General features: G+C 38.3%; 3 protein-coding genes across 7 annotated transcripts; all 3 read right to left on the reverse strand.

Annotated features, from left to right (window-relative positions):
* Positions 1–5,177: 5,177 nt before the first annotated feature.
* LOC105440146 (paternally-expressed gene 3 protein-like) lies at positions 5,178–5,837 on the reverse strand. 5 transcript variants are annotated; one of them, XM_030975222.1, is made up of 2 exons: positions 5,379–5,837; positions 5,178–5,270 (listed from the first exon to the last, which is right to left on the reverse strand). In XM_030975222.1, exons 1-2 carry the CDS (start codon positions 5,816–5,818, stop codon positions 5,243–5,245), a joined length of 468 nt encoding a protein of 155 aa, XP_030831082.1. In that variant the 5' UTR covers positions 5,819–5,837; the 3' UTR covers positions 5,178–5,242. The 5 variants fall into 5 exon arrangements, with proteins under 5 accessions (XP_030831082.1, XP_030831080.1, XP_030831081.1 ...); XM_030975220.1 differs by having other exon boundaries at positions 5,178–5,288; positions 5,343–5,837; XM_030975221.1 differs by having other exon boundaries at positions 5,178–5,726; positions 5,781–5,832.
* Positions 5,178–23,322, reverse strand: LOC592830 (ileal sodium/bile acid cotransporter). The gene is made up of 7 exons (XM_792335.4): positions 23,000–23,322; positions 9,577–9,901; positions 8,551–8,827; positions 8,011–8,302; positions 7,280–7,394; positions 6,564–6,823; positions 5,178–6,008 (listed from the first exon to the last, which is right to left on the reverse strand). The coding sequence occupies exons 1-7, from the start codon at positions 23,002–23,004 to the stop codon at positions 5,834–5,836; spliced, it is 1,449 nt and encodes a 482-aa protein (XP_797428.3). The 5' UTR covers positions 23,005–23,322; the 3' UTR covers positions 5,178–5,833.
* LOC592809 (ileal sodium/bile acid cotransporter) lies at positions 13,118–17,661 on the reverse strand. Its single transcript, XM_003723518.3, has one exon. It carries the CDS (start codon positions 16,552–16,554, stop codon positions 14,827–14,829), a length of 1,728 nt encoding a protein of 575 aa, XP_003723566.3. The 5' UTR covers positions 16,555–17,661; the 3' UTR covers positions 13,118–14,826.
* Positions 23,323–23,913: the final 591 nt, after the last annotated feature.

Consider the following 23,913-nt stretch of genomic DNA (forward strand, 5'->3'; position numbering starts at 1 on the left):
CCAGTGAGGGCATTAGTAAGAATTACCCACACAAGGTACCTTTGGAAAAGTCTAACACGCCCGAGGCGATAGCCGAGGGCGTGTTAGACTTTTTCAAAGGTACCGAGTGTGGGAAATTGTACTAATTAATGCCCGAACAAAATGATGTGTATTATTTGTTTTATAAAATTATAACGTGGATCCTTGTTATTTGATCAATCGCCCTCATCTCAAACCAAAGGCCCGAATTCACAAAGGAGGTTTAAATCTAGCCCATGGTTTAAATTCTCATTTACATAACCCATGGTTTAAAATAAGCGCTAATTGAGGCATACCATGCCTTGCGCGCGTCTAATATTAGACCCCTGACTTAATTTTAGCTAGATGTGGTAATGACCGGTCATTACCACTGGGTAATGACCGGTCATTACCCAAATTACGCGTTAGGCAAAATAAATGCCTGGTCACGTGTACGCTTTCAACCAATCATTTGATTAGGATCTACGTCATCATCTTATAAAGAAGGTTATCGTCACTGGTTATTCACGTGTGTCTGTTTGGAAGAACTGTGCATGGTGTCTGTTCATGGTGATACGTGTATCAAGGGCACAGTGGCATCCTCATACGAGGGAGGGGGCATGATCTCCCCTTGGAATTGCGAGAAGAAAAAAAAGAAGAAATCATATCATCGGTGATTCTTAAAAAGGAAAATATCCCGATCTTGTTTATTGATGGACAAACACTGTCGAGAAAAATGTTTGGGTGATGAATATTTTAATTGATTGTGGATTGGTTTTAATAATTATTTGCACATCTTTTACTACTTACCCCTAAGAGAAAATCCACTCAGTAGAAGTGAAACCATAATTTGGAAGGGAAAAAATGTAGTGATGATAAAATGATATGAGGGTTAACAGTCTTACCACAGAATTCCGTTAGAGGTCTGTCGTTGAGTGCAAGGTACACTTTGCTTATAATATCAGTAATAAAATTGAGATGCCGATGCGATAAAAAACAATTCATTTGTCATTTATCAACGTCGTACCGTCATAAAAAAACTACCAAAGCATGCAATAACGATGAACTCTGTTCGTAGTACCCCGGATGGTCTGTTGAGAAAACAGGTATTTTATGTTCTAATGAACATATTATCAAACGAAAACCTTATAGGGCCTACATGTACTTGTCATGTATAATTATAGTCATAGTGAGGGGTATTTATAGTAACGATTGAATGATGCAAGCCGATCGTGTCAAGCTTTCTAAAATAGAAAAAGAAGGGTACTAAATAGTTTTATCCTTTTCGATTGAAATAAACCGATTTGGTAAATCTCACCTGTATCAAAAAATGACGAGCAACATTTTAATGAAACAATATCGAGACACAACATACAAACACGGAAAAGAGATTCCAAAAGAAATTGATCGTTATATGTTAGAATTATTTTTGTTAATCAAAACGCATCAGTCACTCGGCGATAGTATGTACTAATACGCTGACAAGGAAACCCTCTTTCAATATACAGATACATGTATATTGCTTTGAAATATGTTCTTAATAGTATGGTAATGCGTGATGTTGTTTCAGCGTTTCGGTACTGGTAATTATTTATTCATGTTGTACAAAATATTGATGTGAAGAAGACCACGGAAAAGGATAACAACCAGGAAATTATTTATAATCTGACCAAGACGAAAATGCAGCAAAAATTAAGGGAAATAGCATATCATACATGTCATAGTAGAAGGTTATCATGTTAACACAACATAATATCTAAAAAGATTACGGTCATGAGGACGTGTGACAATATTGAATTACTAAATATAATCCAGGTGATCGAATGGTCATAAAGAACGCAGATTTTATGATAATGAGGCGCCGCGTGCAATATTCCACCATTTTGTTAAATGAATGTTCTATTTAAACAATGGAGCTCTAATCTGTATTAGATAGTCCTTAATAGCTTAATGAGGAGCATATGGTGAAATCTTGTTTCGAAAAGGGGTTTCCAGGGGTAGACGGATTGGGCAAGCCCCCCCCCCCCCCCCGCCCCCACTCACCCTTGGGAGAACAAAACAAACCATTGCAGAGATGAAAACATCACCACATACACACTAAGTGAGTCTGAGAAAGTCGACTGGAATTTTGAAATTTGGAGAGGAGGGGAGGGGGGGGGGGCACTTTTGCAATATTTCTCACAATGACGGGTTCGGCCCTGATTGCAAACTAGGTATATATTCATGACTGTGATAGTGATGGTAATGATGTTCAATTACACGGCTTACTCGTAATGATTATACAGAGTAACCTAATCAACCTCCTACTGCACTTTTTAATTTATAACATAAATAGAAAAACGGCTAACATGTGCAAAAACCTTATAGGCATAATTTCCTATAGAAACAAGGTGCAGAACCTAGTTAGTGTATACTTTTAAAAGAAAAGAAAAAACCTTCCGTAATGAAACAATGGTAATACGCAGGCGCGTGCACATTGGGTGATTTGGGGGTTAACGCCCCTCCCCCTCAATTTTCTATTTTTTTCTTTGTAGAAAAAATATGAATACTCCCTATCCCCCGACCCCCACCCCCCCCCCCCTACTGAGCGAAATATCGGTTGGCACGATTTTCACATTTGCGGGGGCAAAAAAAAAAAGAGAGTTCTCTCACTACCTATTTTTTGTTTTGTTCTTTTCTTTTCTTTTTTCGTGATACAGGCAATTTTCGTATTCTGAAAATTGCGATATATCGAGACAATTTTGGCTAAGATTCTACTTCGATCAAAATTTGAAAGAAATTTCTCATTTAAGATTATGAAAATGTAAAGGTTCGAGTTCTTGACTAAAATTCGAAGTGGCGATATGAGTAGTAAAATCAAAATCACAAAATTTATGGCATTTTCTTGAGCCTTTCAATTACATTCTGACTTCAGACCAGTCGCACGGCCCCCCTAGATTAAATGAAGCTCCTTGAACCATTTAATTTCATTCTACCACGGAAGCCTGTAACTTAATATATTTCACTATACATATGAATATTAGGGACCTTCATTAAGAAAATATATTTGAATTATCTAAACCTATGACAAATTATTCCACAGTTTGGTTATTTGAACTGGTGGCCTTAAATGGGCATTGTCTAATTTAATGAAGCAAATATTGACAAGTCTATAACCTGGAATGACATTACTTTTCTTTCTATCTGGAAGTTATATCTCTTTGTTCGATCCTATAAGTTATTTGTGACTGTATAACCCTTCCTCTTATTTGTGTTAGTTTGTTTTGTTCCAATATCTATCAACATTGAAGAATGGAAGAATATGGAAGAATAAGAAATGACCTTGAATTTGAATGTGCAAGTATTATATAACTGAAATGAAGAGGTAATACTTAAATAAAAACTGGAAATTAATAAAGAATAAAGTGAAAATGGAAGAAGATTGGAAGATAGCAAAAAAAAAGTAGGAGCGAGAGAGAAAGAGAGAGAAAGAGAGAGAGAGAGAGAGAGAGAAGGGGCTGAGTGATGGGGAGTCAGGGATATGGGGCATTATACTGTATATTTTGTGAAATCTATGAACTGCAAAGACATAATGTAATGAGGCACTTCTTTTCTTTTCATACTTTTCGTTTATTAAAATAATGTACAACACAAACAATTTTTTTTTCTTCTTCAAATTGTTATATTCGCCTTGATACATGATATACTTGTTCGTGCCACTTCGTGGTTCCACTTTCAAATAACGAAAAATACTTATAAATAGTAAGTATGCTTCAACAACACTTGAGGCGTACTAAAACTCTACGAAGAATGCGAACACTGAAATTAATTTATACACAATCATTTCACATTTTTGTTTAAAGGGTGGGGTCACTAATTCTGAATGAAGTTAAGCACTTTCTCATCAGTCACCAGAAACCTTTTCATCAAACACACAGTCTCCGTAGAAACAGAAAACTTGCACAGATATGTGAAAGACTATAAATGGGTAGACTTTTGTTAATGGAAACAAGGAATTACTAAGTCGACATAAGCATGTGGAGTTAACGAGATGCATTATATACAACGTTTCCTTCCAGATACCCCCTCCATAAAACAATGAATAACAAATTACCATATGCAGGTTCAAATCCAACATCCTAACCCCTAAACAAAAGGAATACAAAAATTAGTGTACACGACAATTTTGTTTCATATTAATATTCATGCAAACACCCATCTTAACAAAATCATACAATATATTTCACATTGAAATTAGCCACAATTGTATCCCTTACGAGTTGATTGTTAACAAAAACTTTCATATATACACTGTACAATGAATTTAAAAGAGACATGCATGACTATATAGCACACTCTAGTACTGTAAAACATGACTTTGGGGGTCAGTATTTACGAGTTTATCTGAATACCAGCGTTGAGAATTTGCGGGGAAGTATTTTCGGAGACGAATCATCAACTAGTAGACCAACCAAAGATAAATATCTGTCTTTAAATGATGTCAAATGTAATCCCATACTCAACCCTTAGAGTAAGCGTTTTAAATGATATTTGGTAAGTTATATACTTTTAGAAATCCCATCACACTATAAGGTGATAAGACATGTATTCATTTTGTTTGGATGAACAGAAATGGACGAATGAAAAACTAACCAATCAAAAATAGTGACGTATCTAGATATAGACAAACAGAAGGGGTGGGTGGGGTCAGGAAAGGGGCTAAGACCTTACATAATTAAAGGTCCACTGCACTACTTGTAGCTACTTGCGCCCTCTATACAACAAACAATGCCTAATCGGTGACCATTGGTCCCCCATGATCCTCTTTTTCTTATGTTAACTGAGAGCTGAGTTGATGAGATAACCACCTGTCCTGTGACCTTGCAGGGCAGTCTAATCCCTCCTGTAAACTACGGCAGATAAGCTTTTTAACCCAGTGTAATTCAGCTAAATTTGATTCTACAACTTTCAAAAGGAAGGGGGACATATAATAGACCGGCTCCATCCTATCCTGTATTGTATTGTACTTATTAAACTTCATTGATGTACATCAATATTCTGTTTATCAACATATAATCAATTTACAATGTAATGTAACATATCAATATTCTGTAAACATATATACGGTATAAATCAATTTACAATGCAGTGTTTATAGCAAAACAGAAGGAAAATTATATCCAGCAGAAACACTCTTTTTTTTTTAGTAATAACATGACATAATGCATATAGTAATATAATGTACCATAATTAACACCCTGGATATCTATAATGTTGTATTCGGTCTCGTCTTGGTCTCGTGGGCATAACTGGTGTATGCCCATCGATGTCTTATCGGTCTCGTCTCGGTCTCGTGGGCATAACTGCTATATGCCCATCGATGTCTTATCGGTCTCGTCTTGGTCTCGTGGGCATAACTGGTGTATGCCCATCGATGTCTTATCGGTCTCGTCTCGGTCTCGTGGGCATAACTGCTATATGCCCATCGATGTCTTATCGGTCTCGTCTTGGTCTCGTGGGCATAACTGGTGTATGCCCATCGATGTCTTATCGGTCTCGTCTCGGTCTCGTGGGCATAACTGCTATATGCCCGTCGATGTCTTATCGGTCTCGTCTCGGTCTCGTGGGCATAACTGCTATATGCCCATCGATGTTTTATCGGTCTCGTCTCGGTCTCGTGGTCATAACTGCTATATGCCCATCGATGTCTTATCGGTCTCGTCTCGGTCTCGTGGTCATAACTGCTATATGTCCATCGATGTCTTATCGGTCTCGTCTCGGTCTCGTGGTCATAACTGCTATATGCCCATCGATGTCTTATCGATGTATTATCGATTGGCATATAGCCTCGATCATCCTAATCCTCATGCATCTCAAACCCTGCATTCTCGGCTCCGCTTGGGTTGGTCGTATTTCCATTGCTCTCATAACCAATATTAGGTTCGATGTCATCGACTACCACAACCTCCTCGTCATTCTTCTCTTCGTCCTTCGGCATGATCTTATCGCATTGCTTGCGACAACATATATACCTGTGTACAGAAACATACAGAATATGGATAGAAAGTGAACATATATACCTGTGTACAGAAATATACAAAATATGGATACAAAATGAACACATATACGTGAATTTAAAACGAAATCATTATCAGGTGATGGTTGCCAAATATTAATATCGTCAGAATTCTCTAAGGCTGGGCTGTATGACCCCCTTACCCTCTACCCCCTTACCCTCTACCGACCAAACACCTATGGACATAATTATAATTGACAACATCAACAACACCTCCATGCATACATGTACATTATATATAATATTATACACTCTTAAAAGGCTACGTTATCATTAGGCATTTATCGTTTCTAACAATTGAAACTGTCAGATTGTTAACTTTAATGTCACTTTCATAATGTTTGTAATAATAATAATAATACTATTGGATTCTTATATAGCGCAAGGTCCTCAAGGCGCTCCAACATAGTGAGCCTATATTTCATTGCTTGGAAAGAGATTTTCTCATGGGTCACATATTATTTATCTTATTCTTCAAGGGGTCTCACTCGTTCTTTTATCGAAGGCCTACCTGAATAAAGAGTAGATTAATGAAGCTACCGTTCCCTCTATGAGCGTCACTAAGACGAAGGTGACTTGAACGCGAGCAATGAGATCAGCTTCGGGTTGAGGGTAGAAGAGAGCTACGATGGTACGACCAAGGAGAGCGTTCTGCACTCCGGTCTCTAACGAGATGGTGATCGAGGTACGGAGATCACGACCGAAGATACGAGCGAAGGAGAGGCCGAAGAAAGCTCCGAAGATTGGGGTGATGATACTCGCTATCCAATTCTGAATATGGGTGGAAATCATGGAAATGCGCAAATTAAACTGCAGTATCTCGCTTCTTATTATTAATTAGATTTCGCTCGAAAAGTAGACAAATTTTCTGAATGAAATCCATGAAAATGTTGTTATAACTATTTTTCCTTATTTAACATAAACTGAAATGAAGAGTTCGTGATTATGAGAATTTACTCGTGATGAAGTATTATGTCGAGAATGAGGCATAAGCAAAGGTATTGTATCAAGATAAGTAAGAATAATAGAATGAAAAGGAGTAAAGGGTAAGAAGGCGGATAAAAATGGTAAGATGACAGTTTGATAAACAGAATTCTCGAGCTGCGGGGGGCGGGGGAGTAAAAAGAAAATGGAGAAAATATTACAAGGAAGAGTGAATGAGCAGAAGAGAGAGAGAGAGACAAAGAAGATATTGCTACTCCTATCTGAGTATCAGATATAACTCACATTAATTGGTGACGTGGTGTAGGCATAGAGGTCTGCTGGGATGCCCAGGGATAGACCAACGATGATCAGAAGAGCTGATATGGGCTTGATTACTTTTTCACAAAACTTCTTGAACCTGTATCATGGACGAGTTAAAATATTATTGATATTTTAGGTTACCTTTTTTCAGACAGCAAAACAGACAAAGCATAGTGAATAATAGGAAATGTCGTTAGTCTAATTGAAGTTGAGAGGAAGATATCGGGAGATTTACCTGACATTATTGTCACAAAATCAATTAGCATTAATATCGATGAAACGTGCGAAAGAGTCCAGTGAAATTTCGACACCATACACATAATGAAAAAATGGATTGCTTACTAACTGACAATACATTTTCAACCAATTGTAACGATTATCATAAAAGTCCAAGCAAAAGATGATTGATTTGTGATGCCCTTACAATCAGGTTATTCTACAGGATGGGCGAATCCTTGTGTCGGAGCTAATTCGAATTACCGAGTTGAATCCTTTATATCAGATAACCAACCAATCAAATCACGATCGCAAACTATTTTCGAAAAACTAACCTTAGGTTATCTTAAAGGCGTTGTACATCGCCTTTTGAAAAGAGCGAATATTACCATTACATAATGGCGTAATCCGAATATGATTTTATATGGGATTTAGAACAGGATCATTAATTAAAGTATATTCATTGGTGTGTATTTAATTTAAAGAGACAGACTCACTTCTTGAACTTATATGAGAGTCCTATACCGAGGAAGACAGGAAGGATGAGGATGACGAGCTGTTGAATGAGATCGACAAACGGAGTGCCAAGCCTGGAATCATCTCCAGTGAAAGGTGAAGCATAGATGAGGAGATTCAGGGGCATCATCCCGAGTGCGATGATGGATGAGAAGAACGTCATCGTTATACTCAAGGTGAAATCGACATCGAGAAGGACGCTGAAGATGTTACTCAACCAACCACCAGGACATGTACCAACTAAAACAATACCGATCTGTGCTTCTGGCTCATCTGAAGATTTACAGGATGAAAATGATGGATAGCTCTGAGAGTGATATTGATGATGTCGATGTAAATAAACGCAATAAACATAATTAAGTAATAATTGCAAATTTTCAAAACATCCATATTCCATCAATTGATTCAGTTGACAAGATAGCATATATTACATTATATTGGTCATCATTTTTCACCAAAAATAATCATTAAATGAATATTGAATATTACAATGATAATAATCCATCGTTGACGCTCCTTACCGGTGATGAGTTGGGCAATGGCGAAGGTAAGAGCAGGCATGATGATAAACTGACAAAACAGACCAATCAGGATACCATAAGGTCGTCGAATTTTCTGCCATATAGCTTTGAGATCCATGCTACCACCCATAGATATGTAGCTGAGTACCACCCATACCAGGAGTACATAGATGTAGACTACCGAAAGAAGCTGTGGAACACGACGGACACCTACGCTTTGAGAACCAACGACAAGGGTGTCCTCTGATTCATCAGGGGTGAATAATAGTTCCAGTTCCTGGAAAGAAACGATCATTAGCATGACAAAAATTATTTCAGAATGTCTCATTAAGTTAATGGATACTTATCTTTTCAATTTTAGCTATCAACATACGGAAATGGATTTATATGTCTTGCATTATCTCTACAGAGTTTCGGCGCATAAAAGACGCTCTGCGTCCGTTCTCTGCCGAATTAATCTTGCATTAAAAGGCGCATCTTTATCTCTCTTTTGCACCATCGCCTAGTTTCAGTGATTTGGGTATCTTTCCTTTATCAACTATTGTGACTGTTTTTCCATTTGTAAAATAAAATTCAGGTATTCTTGAGGCTCAAATTAATCATCAATTGGTGACGAGATTAAATTTCAATCTTCAAGTTTATTTTCTTGGCACTTCAGGCTAAATTTGTTTGATTCGCCACACATAAGTTGAATATGAAAAAGAAGATCAATAAACCAGTCTGAATGGATAGGCATATTGGAGATTTCACAGTAGATGACATTGGATTAACATGTCAATCTTAATCAGTTGCCAATTAATAAATATAACAATAATATCGATCATTTGGGAGCGCTAATAACAACTATTATATTGGCGCTTACAAAAAATAGCACCGTGCTTATAAACAAGATACTTTCGATGAAGCTATTGTATTGAAATAACAAGAGTCTTCCTCTGAGTTTAGACCAGTAATTACACGGAAAGAGATGGTCACTGATATCATGTTTAAACCACACAAGTCTTGCCTTGAATAAAACATTATTACCTTGATTGAAATCACGTTGCCCATGATAGCTGTGGTAATGTTCATTGGATAATTCCCGCCAACCGTAAGGTTAAAGGTCACATCCGGGTCCTTCAACTCGAAGTGAAAAGGGCTAGCTGAACGGAAAGACAAGATCCCATCACTAACTACGTCGTCAATAGTCAAGGTGAAGTTGGTATCGCGTCCTTCGAAAACATAGACGAAGTCTTCAACGTAGCTGATGTTGATGGCGGTGATAGATCCGCACTGAGCATGAGCGGTGGTCATCGCTGCCATCGTCAGCAACGAGATGAGAAGCATATTTGAGGTATTCATGTCGGTCAATCTGAAAGTAGATATTTTATGTAACTCATAATTAATTTTAGGCCATTTAAAGGGCAAGTCCACTCCAAAACTAACTTACTTTCAATAGAAGCAAAAAATCAGACAAACCAATAAAAAAAATCAAGCAACTCGAGTGGCTTGGGTTAATTGCCCTTCGGTTGAACGGGAAAGGGAAAGACACAGAAATATATATGTTTGAAATATGTTATAGAAATCAATAAATCAATCAATAGATATTCAATCAATCAATCAATATTCAAATGGAGAGGGCAATATAGACATATAGATAGATAGAGAGATAAATAGAGAGAGAGAGAGAGAGAGAGAGAGAGAGAGAGAAGGGGTGAGGTAAAGCATGAGAAGGGGAAAAAAGGATGAGAGAAAATGAAAAGTGAGAATGTGCTGACACGATCTTCTGACAGAGCGAGCATTCATCAGATCTTATAATACCAGCCTCCAATGACGAGACAAACCAAGGGATTTGCTATTTAAAACCCACCAACGATCCAAGGTAGGATAGGGCCGGGGGGCGTTATTTTTTTCTGTGGCACAGATTCGGGTTAGGTGCGTTTAGGGTTAGGGTTAGGGTTAGGGTAAGTGTTAAATCAAGACCTCTTTAAAAAAAAAGCCCCAATCTGTGTCGCAGAAGAAAATAACGCGACCGGGGGCTCTGGCCCGACACAGATATTTGCCTGTTTAGCCTTATCATAAGAGAATGGTGGGGAATTTTGTCTCTTTTCCATGGGCACTTTTATTATTAAAAATATGGCAAATAATTGTTTAGTATGTTTTAAAACAGTTTGCCTTATATCTTATGTTTCAAACATACACAGATGAAATGAATGTAATTGTGTAAATCGTTCTCTTCTTGGAGAATTATTTCATTAGGTACTAGGTGTTTACAGGACTCCTCAATCTTCCCGCTCTCTCACATGGTGCACCTGCAAACATACTGTATAGGTGTTTACATGTTTTGACTGAATCATGCTGGTCATGAAACCCTGGATAGAGTAAGTATCATGACTCTAAAGATGTTAAACCTTCAAAGGAGATTGATTGGCAAAACGTTCTCCTTGATGCAGCTTGGAATGTAATAATGAGATGTAGATCATTCTATCAAACAAATTGAATGAAGGCGGTGTGTCGTGTTATCGATTTGGCAACACTTCAAATCAAACATGATTGCTTACTGGGTTAGAGAGCATGCAGGCAAAAACATGAATGACTAAGGAAATCGGTAAACATACAGCGAAGTCAAACTGTCTAATAAGGGGGAGGGTCTCGATACCTTGATAAGGAGGTCGCATGTTTTATAATGCGATATCAAAAACACAACTCTAATAATTATCAAGATTAATATTTAATCTTTCTTGTATATTATCAAATTTTCTGACTCAATAAGCAGTTTAATAGCCAGTTTTGCAAACCGAATCCTAACAACTCGCAAAGAATGTTTGTACTACTTAAATGAATAATATTTGTTTTCTTCTTTTTTTCCCCTGTCTTTTGTTGTTGTTGTTGGTATGTTTTTGGTGCATGCCAACCAACTTTCAATTACACTGTAATGCATGAATATTCTTTTTCTGTGTTTATGATTATGTTATATTTATATTATGTTACCATGTCAAATTGTTTATGACTGTTAATTTTGATGTATCACTCATAGGCCGTCTGATGACGGTGTGATTTTTTAATAAAGAAATAAACTAACTAACTAACTACATCCAGTGAGTAAGACTTTGTTCTGCAGAGAAAGGAAACAGTGTCACTACATGTATATCTAAACAGCAGTCGTAATTTCGCTATGAAACTGATAATAATTATCTTGTTCTTCTCAGTATCTAAAGAAGTAAACGAAACGTCGTAACAGGTAAAGCCCCATCATTGTTAGTACTTTGTCCGTAAAATGGCGATTCCAAACTTCGCCTTTTAAAGGTACTATGTCCCATTTGCAGCCAACATCAAATTATGTAGAACTTGGCAAGAATTATGAATATGTCACGTAGAAGTATATGTCCTATCTGGGAAGTTTAAACGTTAGCAGTGTCCTGGTATTCAAATTGTGGAAGGAAACCCGTTTACTTGCTAGACTTCACTGTCAGACACTATTGAGTGACTGATTGACTTTTTCTTTTCTTTGGTAATAACATACATAAAATGAGCTGTAAAGGGTACATGCGCATTTGAAATGGCCCAAATTAAACTGATTGAATCTTTACGCAGTACAAAACGTACGACCATTCCGTACAGGGGTCTGAAAATCAGACTATTACTAAAATGATTGCAATCACTAAAGTCGATTCGACAGCTAATGGCCGTTTTTTTTCCCACAAAAAGACATTTTCGAGCCCTTTTGTTTTGAGGGAAGTTCTAAATTAGTATTATCTTCCAATTGCCGGTGGAATTTAACCTTTCATTTTTTGGGCCTGTAAATGGGAAATAGACGGTACCTTTAATAAGAACATTTTACATATTCAATATCATGTTTATGACAGTGGAATATTGTTTTTCTAGCATTGGCGTTTAAGGTTGACGCTGGGTGAAATAATATCAAGCGGGTGGCGCCATCGAGCGGATAGTGATATGGGAACGGGTCATGCAAAGTTTCACATGAACATTTTCCACATGCCTCTCTCTCTCTCTCTCTTTCTTCCCTTCTCTCTCTCTCTCTCTCTCTCTCTCCCTCTCTCTTTCTTCCCTTCTCTCCTTCTCTCTCTTTCTCTCTCTCTCTTTCTCTCTCCCATTTCACCCCCACTTGCCATTCTTAAGGAACACGCGTGCCTATCTGCCTCCCGTAAAAAAGTAACATATTCGCTATCCGTTAAACTATAAGTAACACAATACATACAGGAATTAATCATTGTGAGTTACATGTGTGGAAGAAAGAAAAATGGTTATCACTTTGGGCACAGGTATTATACGAATTGACCAAGCTTTCTTATACGGATTGAAAGAGAAAGGTAGAAGAAAGAGAGAATGTAACTCACGTCTAAAAGGTTAAATACATAAGAGAAAGAGAAAAAGGTGAAAGGGAGCGAGAAAGAGAAAGGGGAGAGGAGTGAGGAAAAGATGAGAGAGGGAGCGAGAAACAAAGGATGAGAGGTGATATGGACAAAGAGAAAGAAGGGAGAGGGAGAGAGAAAGAGAGACAGAGAGACAGAGAGGCAGAGAGAGGGAACAAAGGTGGAAGTTATTGTACTGGACAGTTTACACCGCATTGATTGTCATAAAACACATTATGATGTGCTTTCAGTTTTAATTTTGAAAGAATACTTTACATTTTAACAATATTTTCTTAACAATAAACGATTACTGTTTGTACCAGTTTATGCACACTTTTATAATGTAAATTACACATTCGAATGAAATGCTGTATAAGATGCAATGAATGTGAAGAAATCAGACTCAGAGTTAAAATACAAGCCATCAATTTGGAAGGAGGAGCATCACTAAATATGATAAAATTGATTTGGTATTGAATTAATCGTGGGAACTAGCTGCGAGCGACGAACCAATTGCAACATATACAAGAGTTCATTGTCGAGTAAGTTCATCGTGATCATAAAGTATAATATGGAAACATTAAATTACATGTAAACAGTCTAGTGCATATACATTGTAGTATGCAGTTTCTTTGAGTGAGTTTGAGAGAAATTATCTAACAATAATTGTGAGCGGTGTTTGCAGAATTTCGTACAAGACAAAACGTTCTTTAAAGGCTGCCAAAGGGAGGTACAACCGTGAATGTATCCTATGTAACATTGATAGAAAGTCAAAACTAGCCATAAGAGAATTCTAAAACAATGTGGAATAAAATGTCAACTGTACAACATAAAACATGATCAACATACAATAAATGAACCTGTTTTTACATAAGAGGTTACGAAATAGGGTAAATGCCCTCATTTGTATGATGCAGAACACGAATACTGACCACAATAACAACAAATGAAATCTAGAAATGAGGGGAAATGAAAGAATGGATTGATATTGAGGTATAACATTTATACAAATATACAAAATATGAACTTAAAAGTTAAAAAGTACGTGTGACGTGAATCTTATAGGATATAATAAATGTACGAGTAATTCATTGTCATTTTATTTTTTTTAGTGTAAAAAGATAAAAAATGTCGTTGTCTTTTTTCATTTTTCGCACATTGACCTCCTGTGGCAATTTGAAATGTGTGGATTTTACTTTTATTAGTAGCAACGTTCAAGTATAAACGTAATGTTGTATAACTATGATTTTCATTTCATAAAAATAAAAAGATAATACATTGTTGCTTTGTTCTTAAATCAACATGATCAAAATACATGTAGCACTAGTTAATGTGTGTCCAATAAATTGAATATTGTTTCAATAAAAATGAAAGTCGTTGTTATAAAACTGTTTTGAGAAACATATTGGAAGTTTCAGGCCAAAGAATATCATTAATAGATTTTTTCTCAGTGCTGTTCTTACACGCATTTGGCTGCTTGCATGGGCGGAAACTACAACAAATATTTGCTTCGAAAATTTCCAATAAGCTTCTCAAAAAAGATGGTTTAGTATGGTGCATAAATCCTTGTTTTTTACATTTCGCATCAAACAGTTACCAACTTGAATCGTGTGCATATGACAGTCAATGATCTTAGTTATCGTTTAGATTAGATTTAGAATTCACCTTAGTAGTCATAGGTGTATTATTTAACCAGGGACAGTGTCAAGAGGACTATGGACAAATCGGACATGCCCCCCCCCTCCTCCTTAAGTCCGCCACTGACCAGCAAACGTGAATGGGATGACCGAGTTTCCAGTATTTCTGTCCAATTTTCTGTACGTTCGTGCGCATTGCCTTCCCATTATCGCCCACATTACAAAGTTGGCTACGGTATATAAGGCCCTTTGTTAATTTAGTCTCACTTTCATCGATATTGAAACAATCATAAATAGACCTGTCTTGATCTCTTGTTGATAGTATCGCTATCATTCATGGTGGCAGTACTAATGCTATAGACAGGCCTTGGTGCATTACCCTCAGACTCATAAGAGAAAGCGTGGTTGACGTTGGGCCCGATGTGGGACATGACGTTCGACGTGGTCTTTGAACTGCGACGAATCTCTTCAAGGTCGACCTGTGTCGACTTCGAGGCCGTCCACGATTGCTTTCTATTCGTTCTTGATTTGGACGATTGCTCAAGATGCTTGGGACCGATGCCGAATATTCTTGAGGAAATATCGAGCTTCGTATCTTCATTACCTCGCGATTGTTCAAGATTAATTGCTTTATTATTATCATCCTGGTTATCATCGTCGTCATCATTTGGTAGCTCAAATCGACCAGGAAATCGTTTCGTGATGACGTAGATGGACGTCAAACAGAAGCCTTGGATGAAAGTGAAGGTAACGAAGAGGACAGGGACTCTCGTCATTAGATCGGCTTCAGGTTGAGGAAACGATAGTCCTATGACAGAGGTTGCCAAGAGACTATTTTGGGACCCTGTTTCAATTGCGATGGTGATGGCAGAACGGTTAGACAAGCAAGTGAGTTTACCCACGAAGAAACCTAGAAGACCGGCTACACAGGGTAGGATAATCGCACTGAGATAGAGCTCTGCAGGCGACTGGAAGGCGAAGTAGTTGGCCCAGAGTCCTGCAGCGAACCCTACCATGACAAGGATAACAGCCAGTGGTTTCAGGAGACGGTTGAACCATTTAGCAGCTCGAGGGTACCGATGAGCGATGAATGTTCCGATGAAAAGAGGTACCACTAATGTAATGAGTTGGATGAAGATCTGCACGAAGGGAATACTGATATCACTGTTGTTACCGGCGTATGGAGTGGCATAGATGAATAGATTCAGAGGCATCATACCTAGCGCTATCACCGTGGAGCAGAACGTCATTGTTAGGCTCAACACCAAGTCACAATCAAGCAGAAGAGTAAAGATATTACTTAGCCATCCTCCTGGACATGAACCAACGATGATCAGAGCCACAGCTGCTGTAGGTTCCAGGTTCAACACCCTTGCTAGGAGTGCAGCCACACCGGGCATCACAATAAACTGACATATCGCACCAATCACTACTCCAAAGGGTCTCCTTATCTTTTGCTTGATGACAGTCCATTCCAACTTTACTCCCATGGTAACATAACTCACCATGAGCCATACCAACAAGACATAGGTGAAAATAGTCCCCACGGAGCTCGGTTGTCGGATCACTTTGACAGTAAACGGCTGGATTTGAAGACTAGGATCCACTAAACCCATTTCATCTCTCACATCAAAGTCAATTTGTCTAATACCAAATGAAATACCTCTTATTGCAATGGTTATAGTATGTATTCCGTCCGTTCGAAGTCTTTGACCGGTCGAACCATTAGGATGCAGAATCGTTTCATAGATGGGGTTAACCTGAAAGATGGCTTGTTCAAGAGTAAACTTTTGTATATCACTACTCAACGTTTCAATTTGAAAAGTTTTCGTTATACCGGTGAGGTTCACTTGCAGATTGGCCCCTTCTCCCTCTTCCACCGTGACAAAGTTTACTGGTAGCGTGGTGTAATTAAACTCCGCCCTGACCACGCCCATCAGCATTAAGGTGATGGGGAGCACTAATATACCACGATATGATGAGGATTTCAGCGACATTATGGCGACGCCTTTCATGCTCACGTGTATTGTGCTTTAACAACTGGACTGTATTATTATCAAAAGGCTAATGTTTATCGTTGCGACGTTGATGACAACTTCATCGTCATGGTAGTCAATAAAAGTCTTTAATATTCTTCAAACGGTTGAATAGAGATCTTATACAGGCTCTTGAAAATGTTTACAACATTAACTGCTTACGTGCAATAAAACGAGTTTCGATTACCGTGATGACCAGAGAATCCATTCTTTATTCGGTAAAATGAGGTAGAATTATTGTTATCATAGTTCACGTTCACGCTAATATGGTTTCGAAAGCAAACTTTCATCCGCAATAACACAACCAATATAATTACAAAGCTAGCTCACAAGCTGCTTCCGCCTAATACTTGTAATAAGACACTCCTTCCTTCATGAGCAGCTTTGTCGTCATCCTGGTTATTGGTCTTTTAAGATCAGCTCATCATCCTATCAAGTTATCGAACCATTTCATGTGCTGGAATATGAAACCTTTAGATGAGCGCTGAAGAAAAAGACGTTAAGAATGATTTCCTGATCCAGGACTCAACACTGCTGCCAATAATAATGATCATAACCGCCGGTCAATCACCTCATTCATTTCCGAGTGTTTCAGGAATGTTAATTGAATAAAAGATTCCAACACGTGCATAAATTATCTTTTGATACTGTCATGGCGCGATTTCAATGAGCCTTCACTTTACAACCACGGTACAATTACCAGTAGATCGTGCGATGAAATTAATTCCATTTCGATCGAATTTAATACGATATGCTTGAACAGAGCTAGCTGTGGTTTCTGCGATGGGAACACAATACTTTGTTCAAATATACCATAAACAATGTCCAACAGTTGTTGACTCAATCTTCTAAATACACTGAAGAATGGTAGAGAGTATACTTTCAAAATAGTACACAAAGTCCTGAGTGTGTTTATTTTATGTGTTAAAAACGCAAGAGTTAAACAGTAGTAGTTGACAAGTGGCGTCGTTGTAGAGAGTGTTGAGAGCAGGATGGGCGTTAACTATAATAAGCGGTTACTAGAGAGACTCCTTACAGTTGTATACGTAGGCCTGATATGTTGTACATGTACGTCTTCTCTCAAAATGAATACAAAGCGAGGATACAAAGCGAAGTCCCAGGATCAGAGACGGGGAAGGGGGAAGTTCTTTTGTTGCATCATCGAGGCTTTTGTCAGAGAAAAACTATTGAATGAATACAGTTTTTCTTCTCATGCCTTAAAGCGTGACGAGTACAGTGTACAGGGTTTGTGCATTCTTCTATTCTGTAGATTACGTTGTGCTCTGCAACATTTTGAAAAAGCTTTAATTTGATAGGGAAAATACAGAACGAGGAAATTGTTGCGTTGACCAGTTTCCCTTGATTTCAAGTGGGAGATTTCAGATCTTTCCTGGTTGGTGTATGAACAGTTTAATACAAAGAAAGTTCATGCTAATTTTAGCAGCTCGTGAAAATGTCTTTTAATTCGCCAAATCAGTATCTATAGTACACAAATATGATGCCTTTTTGGCTCTCAACAAACATAATTGCACGTGGGCAGGTCCGCCCCCCCCCCAACTCCGGGGTCGGAGGGACTGCATTCGAGTTCCCAAAATCTCTGGATAAAGGGGTACTTTTCACGCAGCAATTAAAGTCCGGCCCGTAATACACAAAAATCCGGCCCGTATCGACTTTACACACCGGAGATAGATGTGCATTCAAAAGTAGGAACATGCATGCATACGCGTACCCTAAAATGAGGGGGGGGGGCAGGTTTCTTATGATTATCTCTTTGAGAGTCATCACAAATATTAGAAATCGTTATATTTATGGATCTTTCAGCCGTCTCTGAACCGATTTTGATCAAACAGAGATGATTTTGATATATGAATTGTATGTCCTTTCAAATTTGACACTCAGTTTTTCATTATCTCACCAACAACTTATTTTGTGTAGCTCCTCTGCAGTAAAACTCAACTATCCATTACGTTTTCATCAATGTCATGCTAACGACACTAGCTGAACACGGAAAGTTAAAGAGATGGTGATAGCAGAAACTTATTCCAGAACAGCTGGTTATTCTAACGTACCCAGTCCATAGACTCAGACAGGATACATAAAATTACTATGTTATGAGAAGGTGAATTTATCATTGAAGTTGCAGAAATAATGGAATCAAGTCTTCCCCTTCCCCATCCTTTCCCTTCCCCACTCTTTCCCCTCTTCATTTCCTCTGCCCCTCCCCCCCCCCCCACTCAGTGTTATTTAGGGTACGCATATGCTTGTTCCCTCTTTTTGAAAGCACCCCCTATCTGAGGACTGCCAACATTTCAGAACTCCCCTTTCGCGGGCTTTTCGCGGGCTTTTCCTGCCTTGGAGACCCCCCTAAATCATGAAAAATGCTCAATGTACCCCCCTAAATTCGGAATAATTTCTCAGGAGCCCAAAGAGATGAGAGAAAAAAGAAAAAACATCCCCTTTTTAAAGAAATCTCCGGGTGAAAAGTTAATACACCCCCTTTTTTACAATTCTCGGGCCGGACTTTGTCGCACGAAAAGTACCCCTTTACCGGACATTTTGGTAACACGCATGGGGTCCGTCCGTTCTCGGAGTTGGGGGGGGGGGGCGCTAATTTTTTTTCTTCCCCAAACAGGTTTGCCAATGCTAATATTTCCGGTCATCTGATTGGCTGATATGTTACGTCATTAGCAATGACGTAACCGTTATGGTGAGTGATAGGGTTATAGAAATCATGCAGAATCACTTTTCATCAACCCATCGTCGGCTCAATCGGTAAGGTCAGCGTAATACTATCTCAGAGTTGTGGGTTCAAGTCTCAGTTTATTCAGTTTTTTTCCTTTATAAATAGTGAGGCAAAGCAATAAAGAATCAAAGTCTAATTGTTTGTGACCTCTTTCCAAGCTGCTAATGACGTAGAACATATCAGCCATTGAGAAGAACGGAAATATAAGAAATTCAGTTGCAAACCTGTTTGGGAATAAAAATTTCGCGGCCGGGGCCCCTTCTTCCCAACCTCCTCCCCTTCCCTCCATTTCTTCCTCCCACCTCCACCTCCTCCTCCTCTTTCTCCCTTCTCCCTCCTTCTCCTCCCCTCTCGTCACACACCCCTCCCCTAACCCTTATGTATATCTTTAGATGGACGTACAACACCTAAGAGAAGACTGTAATGGTATTTATTCATTTCAAATCGTTTATTATCGTGATACCCTGCGGTTAATCCGGTCATTATCTTTACAGTGAAGTGTTGGTTTGATGATCTATTTATTATTATTATCTGCTTTTTCTCCAGGTGCCTTGCTAGAATCTGATGTTGGCGACGATGTATCTGAAACCATTATTATTCAACTAATTGATGTAGTACATGTTAATTGGAATGATAGGCCCCGCCCCCCCCCCCCACCCACTCCGGGGTCGGAGGGACCGCATGCGTGTTTCCAATTGTACTTACTACACACCAAAGTCCGGCTCGTAGTACACAAAAATCCGGCCCGTATTGACTTTACACACCGGACTTAGGGAGTGTTTTTAAAAGGAGTGAACATGCATACGCGTACGCTAAATAGCACTGAGTGAGGGGGGGGGGGGGGGTAGGCCTGTCCGTTGGATAACACTTAAAGATGTAAATCCATAAATCTCGCTTTCTGAAGGGTGTAGACCAGTAAATATCAATAAAAATATAAATTACCTAATATTATATACACGTATTGCAATGCATAACCAGGGAGGTGTCAGTTAAAACTTATAACCGACACCTCCCTGGCATAACTATCATAATTAATATATTAAAAAGACTGGGAGTTGAACCTTGATAGAAAATGAGTCCGATGAATGTACATGAATATAATTAATTGTTAATATAATCTACATAATACGTGCGACAATACACTCTGGACGGGGGGGGGGGGGGTCAGGACAAATATCAAAGAACAAGACATTTCAAGGAAAGCAAACACAGAGTAAAATAATATGTTTCTCTCTAAAGAGTTCTTTATAAAGATTTTGCGTAAGTCTGACATCCCTCATCAAGAAAGTTTTGTATTTATTCAGATCCCACAAAAATACTCAACGAGATGATTTTGTCTTGTGAAATAAAATGATACTTTTCTCTTGGAACTTTTTAAATATGTTTTCCAAATAAGATTCGAACGGATGAATGACCAAATTCGACAACTTTTATATGTTTTGTACAACTAAATTCGGTTTTATTTGATCGTTTAGGGTGGTATACTCCCCGGCCCCCCCACTCAGAGGTCGGAATGACCGCATGCGTGTTGCCAAAATGTCCGGTAAAGGGGTACTTTTCGTGCGACAAAGTCCGGCCCGAGATTTGTGAAAAAAGGGGTGTATTTGACTTTTCACCCGGAGATTTCTTTAAAAAGGGGGTGTTTTTCTTTTTCTCTCTTATCTCTTTGGACTCCTGAGAAATTATTCCGAATTTAGGGGGGTACATTGAGCATTTTTCCTGATTTAGGGGGGTCTCCAAGGCAGGAAAAGCCCGCGAAAAGCCCGCGAAAAGCCCGCGAAAGGGGGGTTCGGAAATGTTGGCAGTCCTCAGATAGGGGGTGCTTTCAAAAAGAGGGTACGAGCATATGCGTACCCTAAATAACACTGAGTGGGGGGGGGGGCCGGGGTATACTCAAACTCCTTAACTGGTAATACAAAATTCCCAATCTTGTGAAAGGATTCGTCTTATTGCTCCAGTGATCTTTACTATTTCTAGTGCTTTTTCACATCCAGGAGCGAAATTTTTATCTTTTCTTCGTTGGCAATACAATTCTGGTTTCACAAACACCACACGATCTTGCAATCACCCATTTGAACCGTTATGTGATAAATTGGTCTTTCAACAAAGTTTAGTGCGTCACAAGCATAGAGAAAGGGTCACTGGGGCCAGTACTTTTTATTGTTCATAACAATAAAAGTTACTGGATGCCATTGTGTAGGGGGCAATGGATACCGTTAGAAGTTCGTAAAAGAGGGTCGTCAAATACCCACAGTGTCAACAATCTGTAATCAAGTTTGGACTTATTAGTCGTGCCCTGTACGCCTATGTCTTTTAAACTTTAGCCGTTCTTTACTTTGAATTTTTTTCTTTTTCTTACACTTAATTTTAACTGTCTCTCGATTTTTTTAATACGTATATCTTTTCCGACTCGCCCTCCCCCCCCCCCAAAAGGTGGGTCTTCATTCGTAATATCCCATTATTTCATGTTTGAGATATAGCAGTAATGAACTTACTGAGGTGTTGCTAGTCGTTACAGAAAGAGAATGTTCTAATGACGGTTATAGCAAGGCATTGATAATATACCCAATATCTTTAACAACAAAAAAGTAATTTTCTTTGACAAATCTACAAGATGATGATGTCTACCTGACCACATTACATTCCGATACATTACTCATTCACCACAATACTCTGTGCAAACACGATCGAAACTATTTTCGAAAATCAATTTCAATACCCTGTTCAATGTTCCATTCAAATCTTGTGCGAATTACGTAATACCCCATTGTCATATTATAGGTGACGTACAGGGCTACAGAAAGTGCATTACCTTGATTTTTCTATGGTTTGAATCTCAAGAGAGACGCTAAAATGCTATATCGACACTTGCGAATATGCATTGATGTGTATCATCATTATACTTGATATTGTCATTTTATCTTTATGTATGTATCCAAAAAAATATTTTAAAAAATTGACAAACAATATTTAGCTAATATTTATATTTGTTTGCGTAAATTTACAGTGTATAGTTTGGTAGTATAAAAACATATCTTCTTATCTTTCGAAATTACGAGAGTATGATTATTATCAAAACGTTGTCTTGATATATATTTAGAGAAAAATTTATATTGAAATGTTAATCTATAAAAAAAAAAACATTGGTGTAGAATGAAATTTTATACAGATGGAATGCCGCTGCAACCTATAGCGTGACAAGTTACGATCTGAATTTAATGTAGTTGTGACGATCTAGAACTTAATATCATTGTAACTAGTTCTAGTGAATTGAACTTATTCCATCAACAATACTCTCCATATCATACATGTTATTTATACCACTGCAAAATGTGTAATAGTCGACAAGAAAACTCTTACAATCACACCCAATTTACCAAATTACCAAATATGCAGCATGTATATTCTAGTTCTAGTTTTAGTGTGTCTCATTGGTATACAATCAATGAAATGGCATTCTATGAGGTTTGTGTTGCAATGTAAATCTGTCAAAGTAACAGGATATCTCTTCTCACAAATTATATGAAAAGCGAAAACAGGAAATATTGATTATCATAGTCAAAAGTAGTGAAAATGAATCCCCATTCCTGTATTAAAAAAAACACTGAGTTAATTCTTCAATTCATATTCTTTAAGTTCCTTGTACTGTCATGTAACATGAGCAAAGTGAAAGCTACTTACCGCATCTGACCAGATGCTGATGAGGGTATACAATCTTCCAGAGATGTTTCACAGCGGGGACAATCAACCGTTAGACACCTGCATCAAGCAATGACGCAACGCAGATGACTCGATTCGCTCTCTAAACACTCACTTTTAAACTCTCGGGCTTATTTATAGAGAATCGGTTTGTTTGATCTGAAATATAAGATGAAACCAACAAGCCGACACTTAACAAAAGAAGGTCCTGTGAATCAACATGAAGATGTGAAGTTTGGTGGACCAATCAGATACGTGCTTGCTTGCATGTCCACAACAATCATACACGACCACCTTCGAACAGTAATGTTGACCGTTTTATGATACGCCCTACAGAAAGTATAATTGATGATCGCGCCTATCATTATACACGACCTCGAATAAAAGTAATATTATTGTCGATCCTTCTTAAACATTAAATTACAATCTAACAAATTGTGACAGGGTTAGTTAAGAGTTTTTCCACATACAAACAATAATGTTGAGCCCCCCCCCTCCCCCCCCCCCCCCCGCCCCGGGGCACCTCCTCCATTTGTGTCACCTGTAATCTGCCTGTATTGATTAAGGCCAGTAATTTTAGGTCAACTGTTGAATGGAACACTTTTTAGGACCCCTTGTCCATGTATTTGCTCTAGAGAGATTTTGCTCAAGAGGGATAGTTGAAATAAAGTTGATGTTGACGGAGTCTCCTTTCAACGGTTAGCAAGATAGCAGGACTGAATGAAGCTGTACCATTGACAATGCCATCGATGGACAAAGGTGTAGAATCCGTTGTCCAAATATGAAGCTGGTCCCCGGGGCTGGTCCAATCGATATACAACACTATACTAAAATACTTTCATTGCAAACGAAGAACATCTATTGTAAATAAGTCACCATTGGTCCTCGTAACTTCT

Source organism: Strongylocentrotus purpuratus, unplaced genomic scaffold (assembly GCF_000002235.5).
Source record: "Strongylocentrotus purpuratus isolate Spur 01 unplaced genomic scaffold, Spur_5.0 spur5_scaffold_8, whole genome shotgun sequence".
Taxonomy (NCBI): Eukaryota; Metazoa; Echinodermata; class Echinoidea; order Camarodonta; family Strongylocentrotidae; genus Strongylocentrotus; species Strongylocentrotus purpuratus.

What these genes read in the sequence shown, in the direction of transcription:
- LOC105440146 (XM_030975220.1), bottom strand. Translation starts at nt 5,818, where the DNA reads ATGCCAATCGATAATACATCGATAAGACATCGATGGGCATATAGCAGT. An exon ending in AGACATCGATGGGCATATAG is followed by an intron (nt 5,289 to 5,342) that starts CAGTTATGCCCA and finishes ATGGGCATACAC; the next exon opens with CAGTTATGCCCACGAGACCA.
- LOC592809 (XM_003723518.3), bottom strand. Translation starts at nt 16,554, where the DNA reads ATGAAAGGCGTCGCCATAATGTCGCTGAAATCCTCATCATATCGTGGT.
- LOC592830 (XM_792335.4), bottom strand. An exon ending in CATTGCCCAACTCATCACCG is followed by an intron (nt 8,303 to 8,550) that starts GTAAGGAGCGTC and finishes GTAAATCTTCAG; the next exon opens with ATGAGCCAGAAGCACAGATC. An exon ending in ACACCACGTCACCAATTAAT is followed by an intron (nt 6,824 to 7,279) that starts GTGAGTTATATC and finishes ACCCATATTCAG; the next exon opens with AATTGGATAGCGAGTATCAT.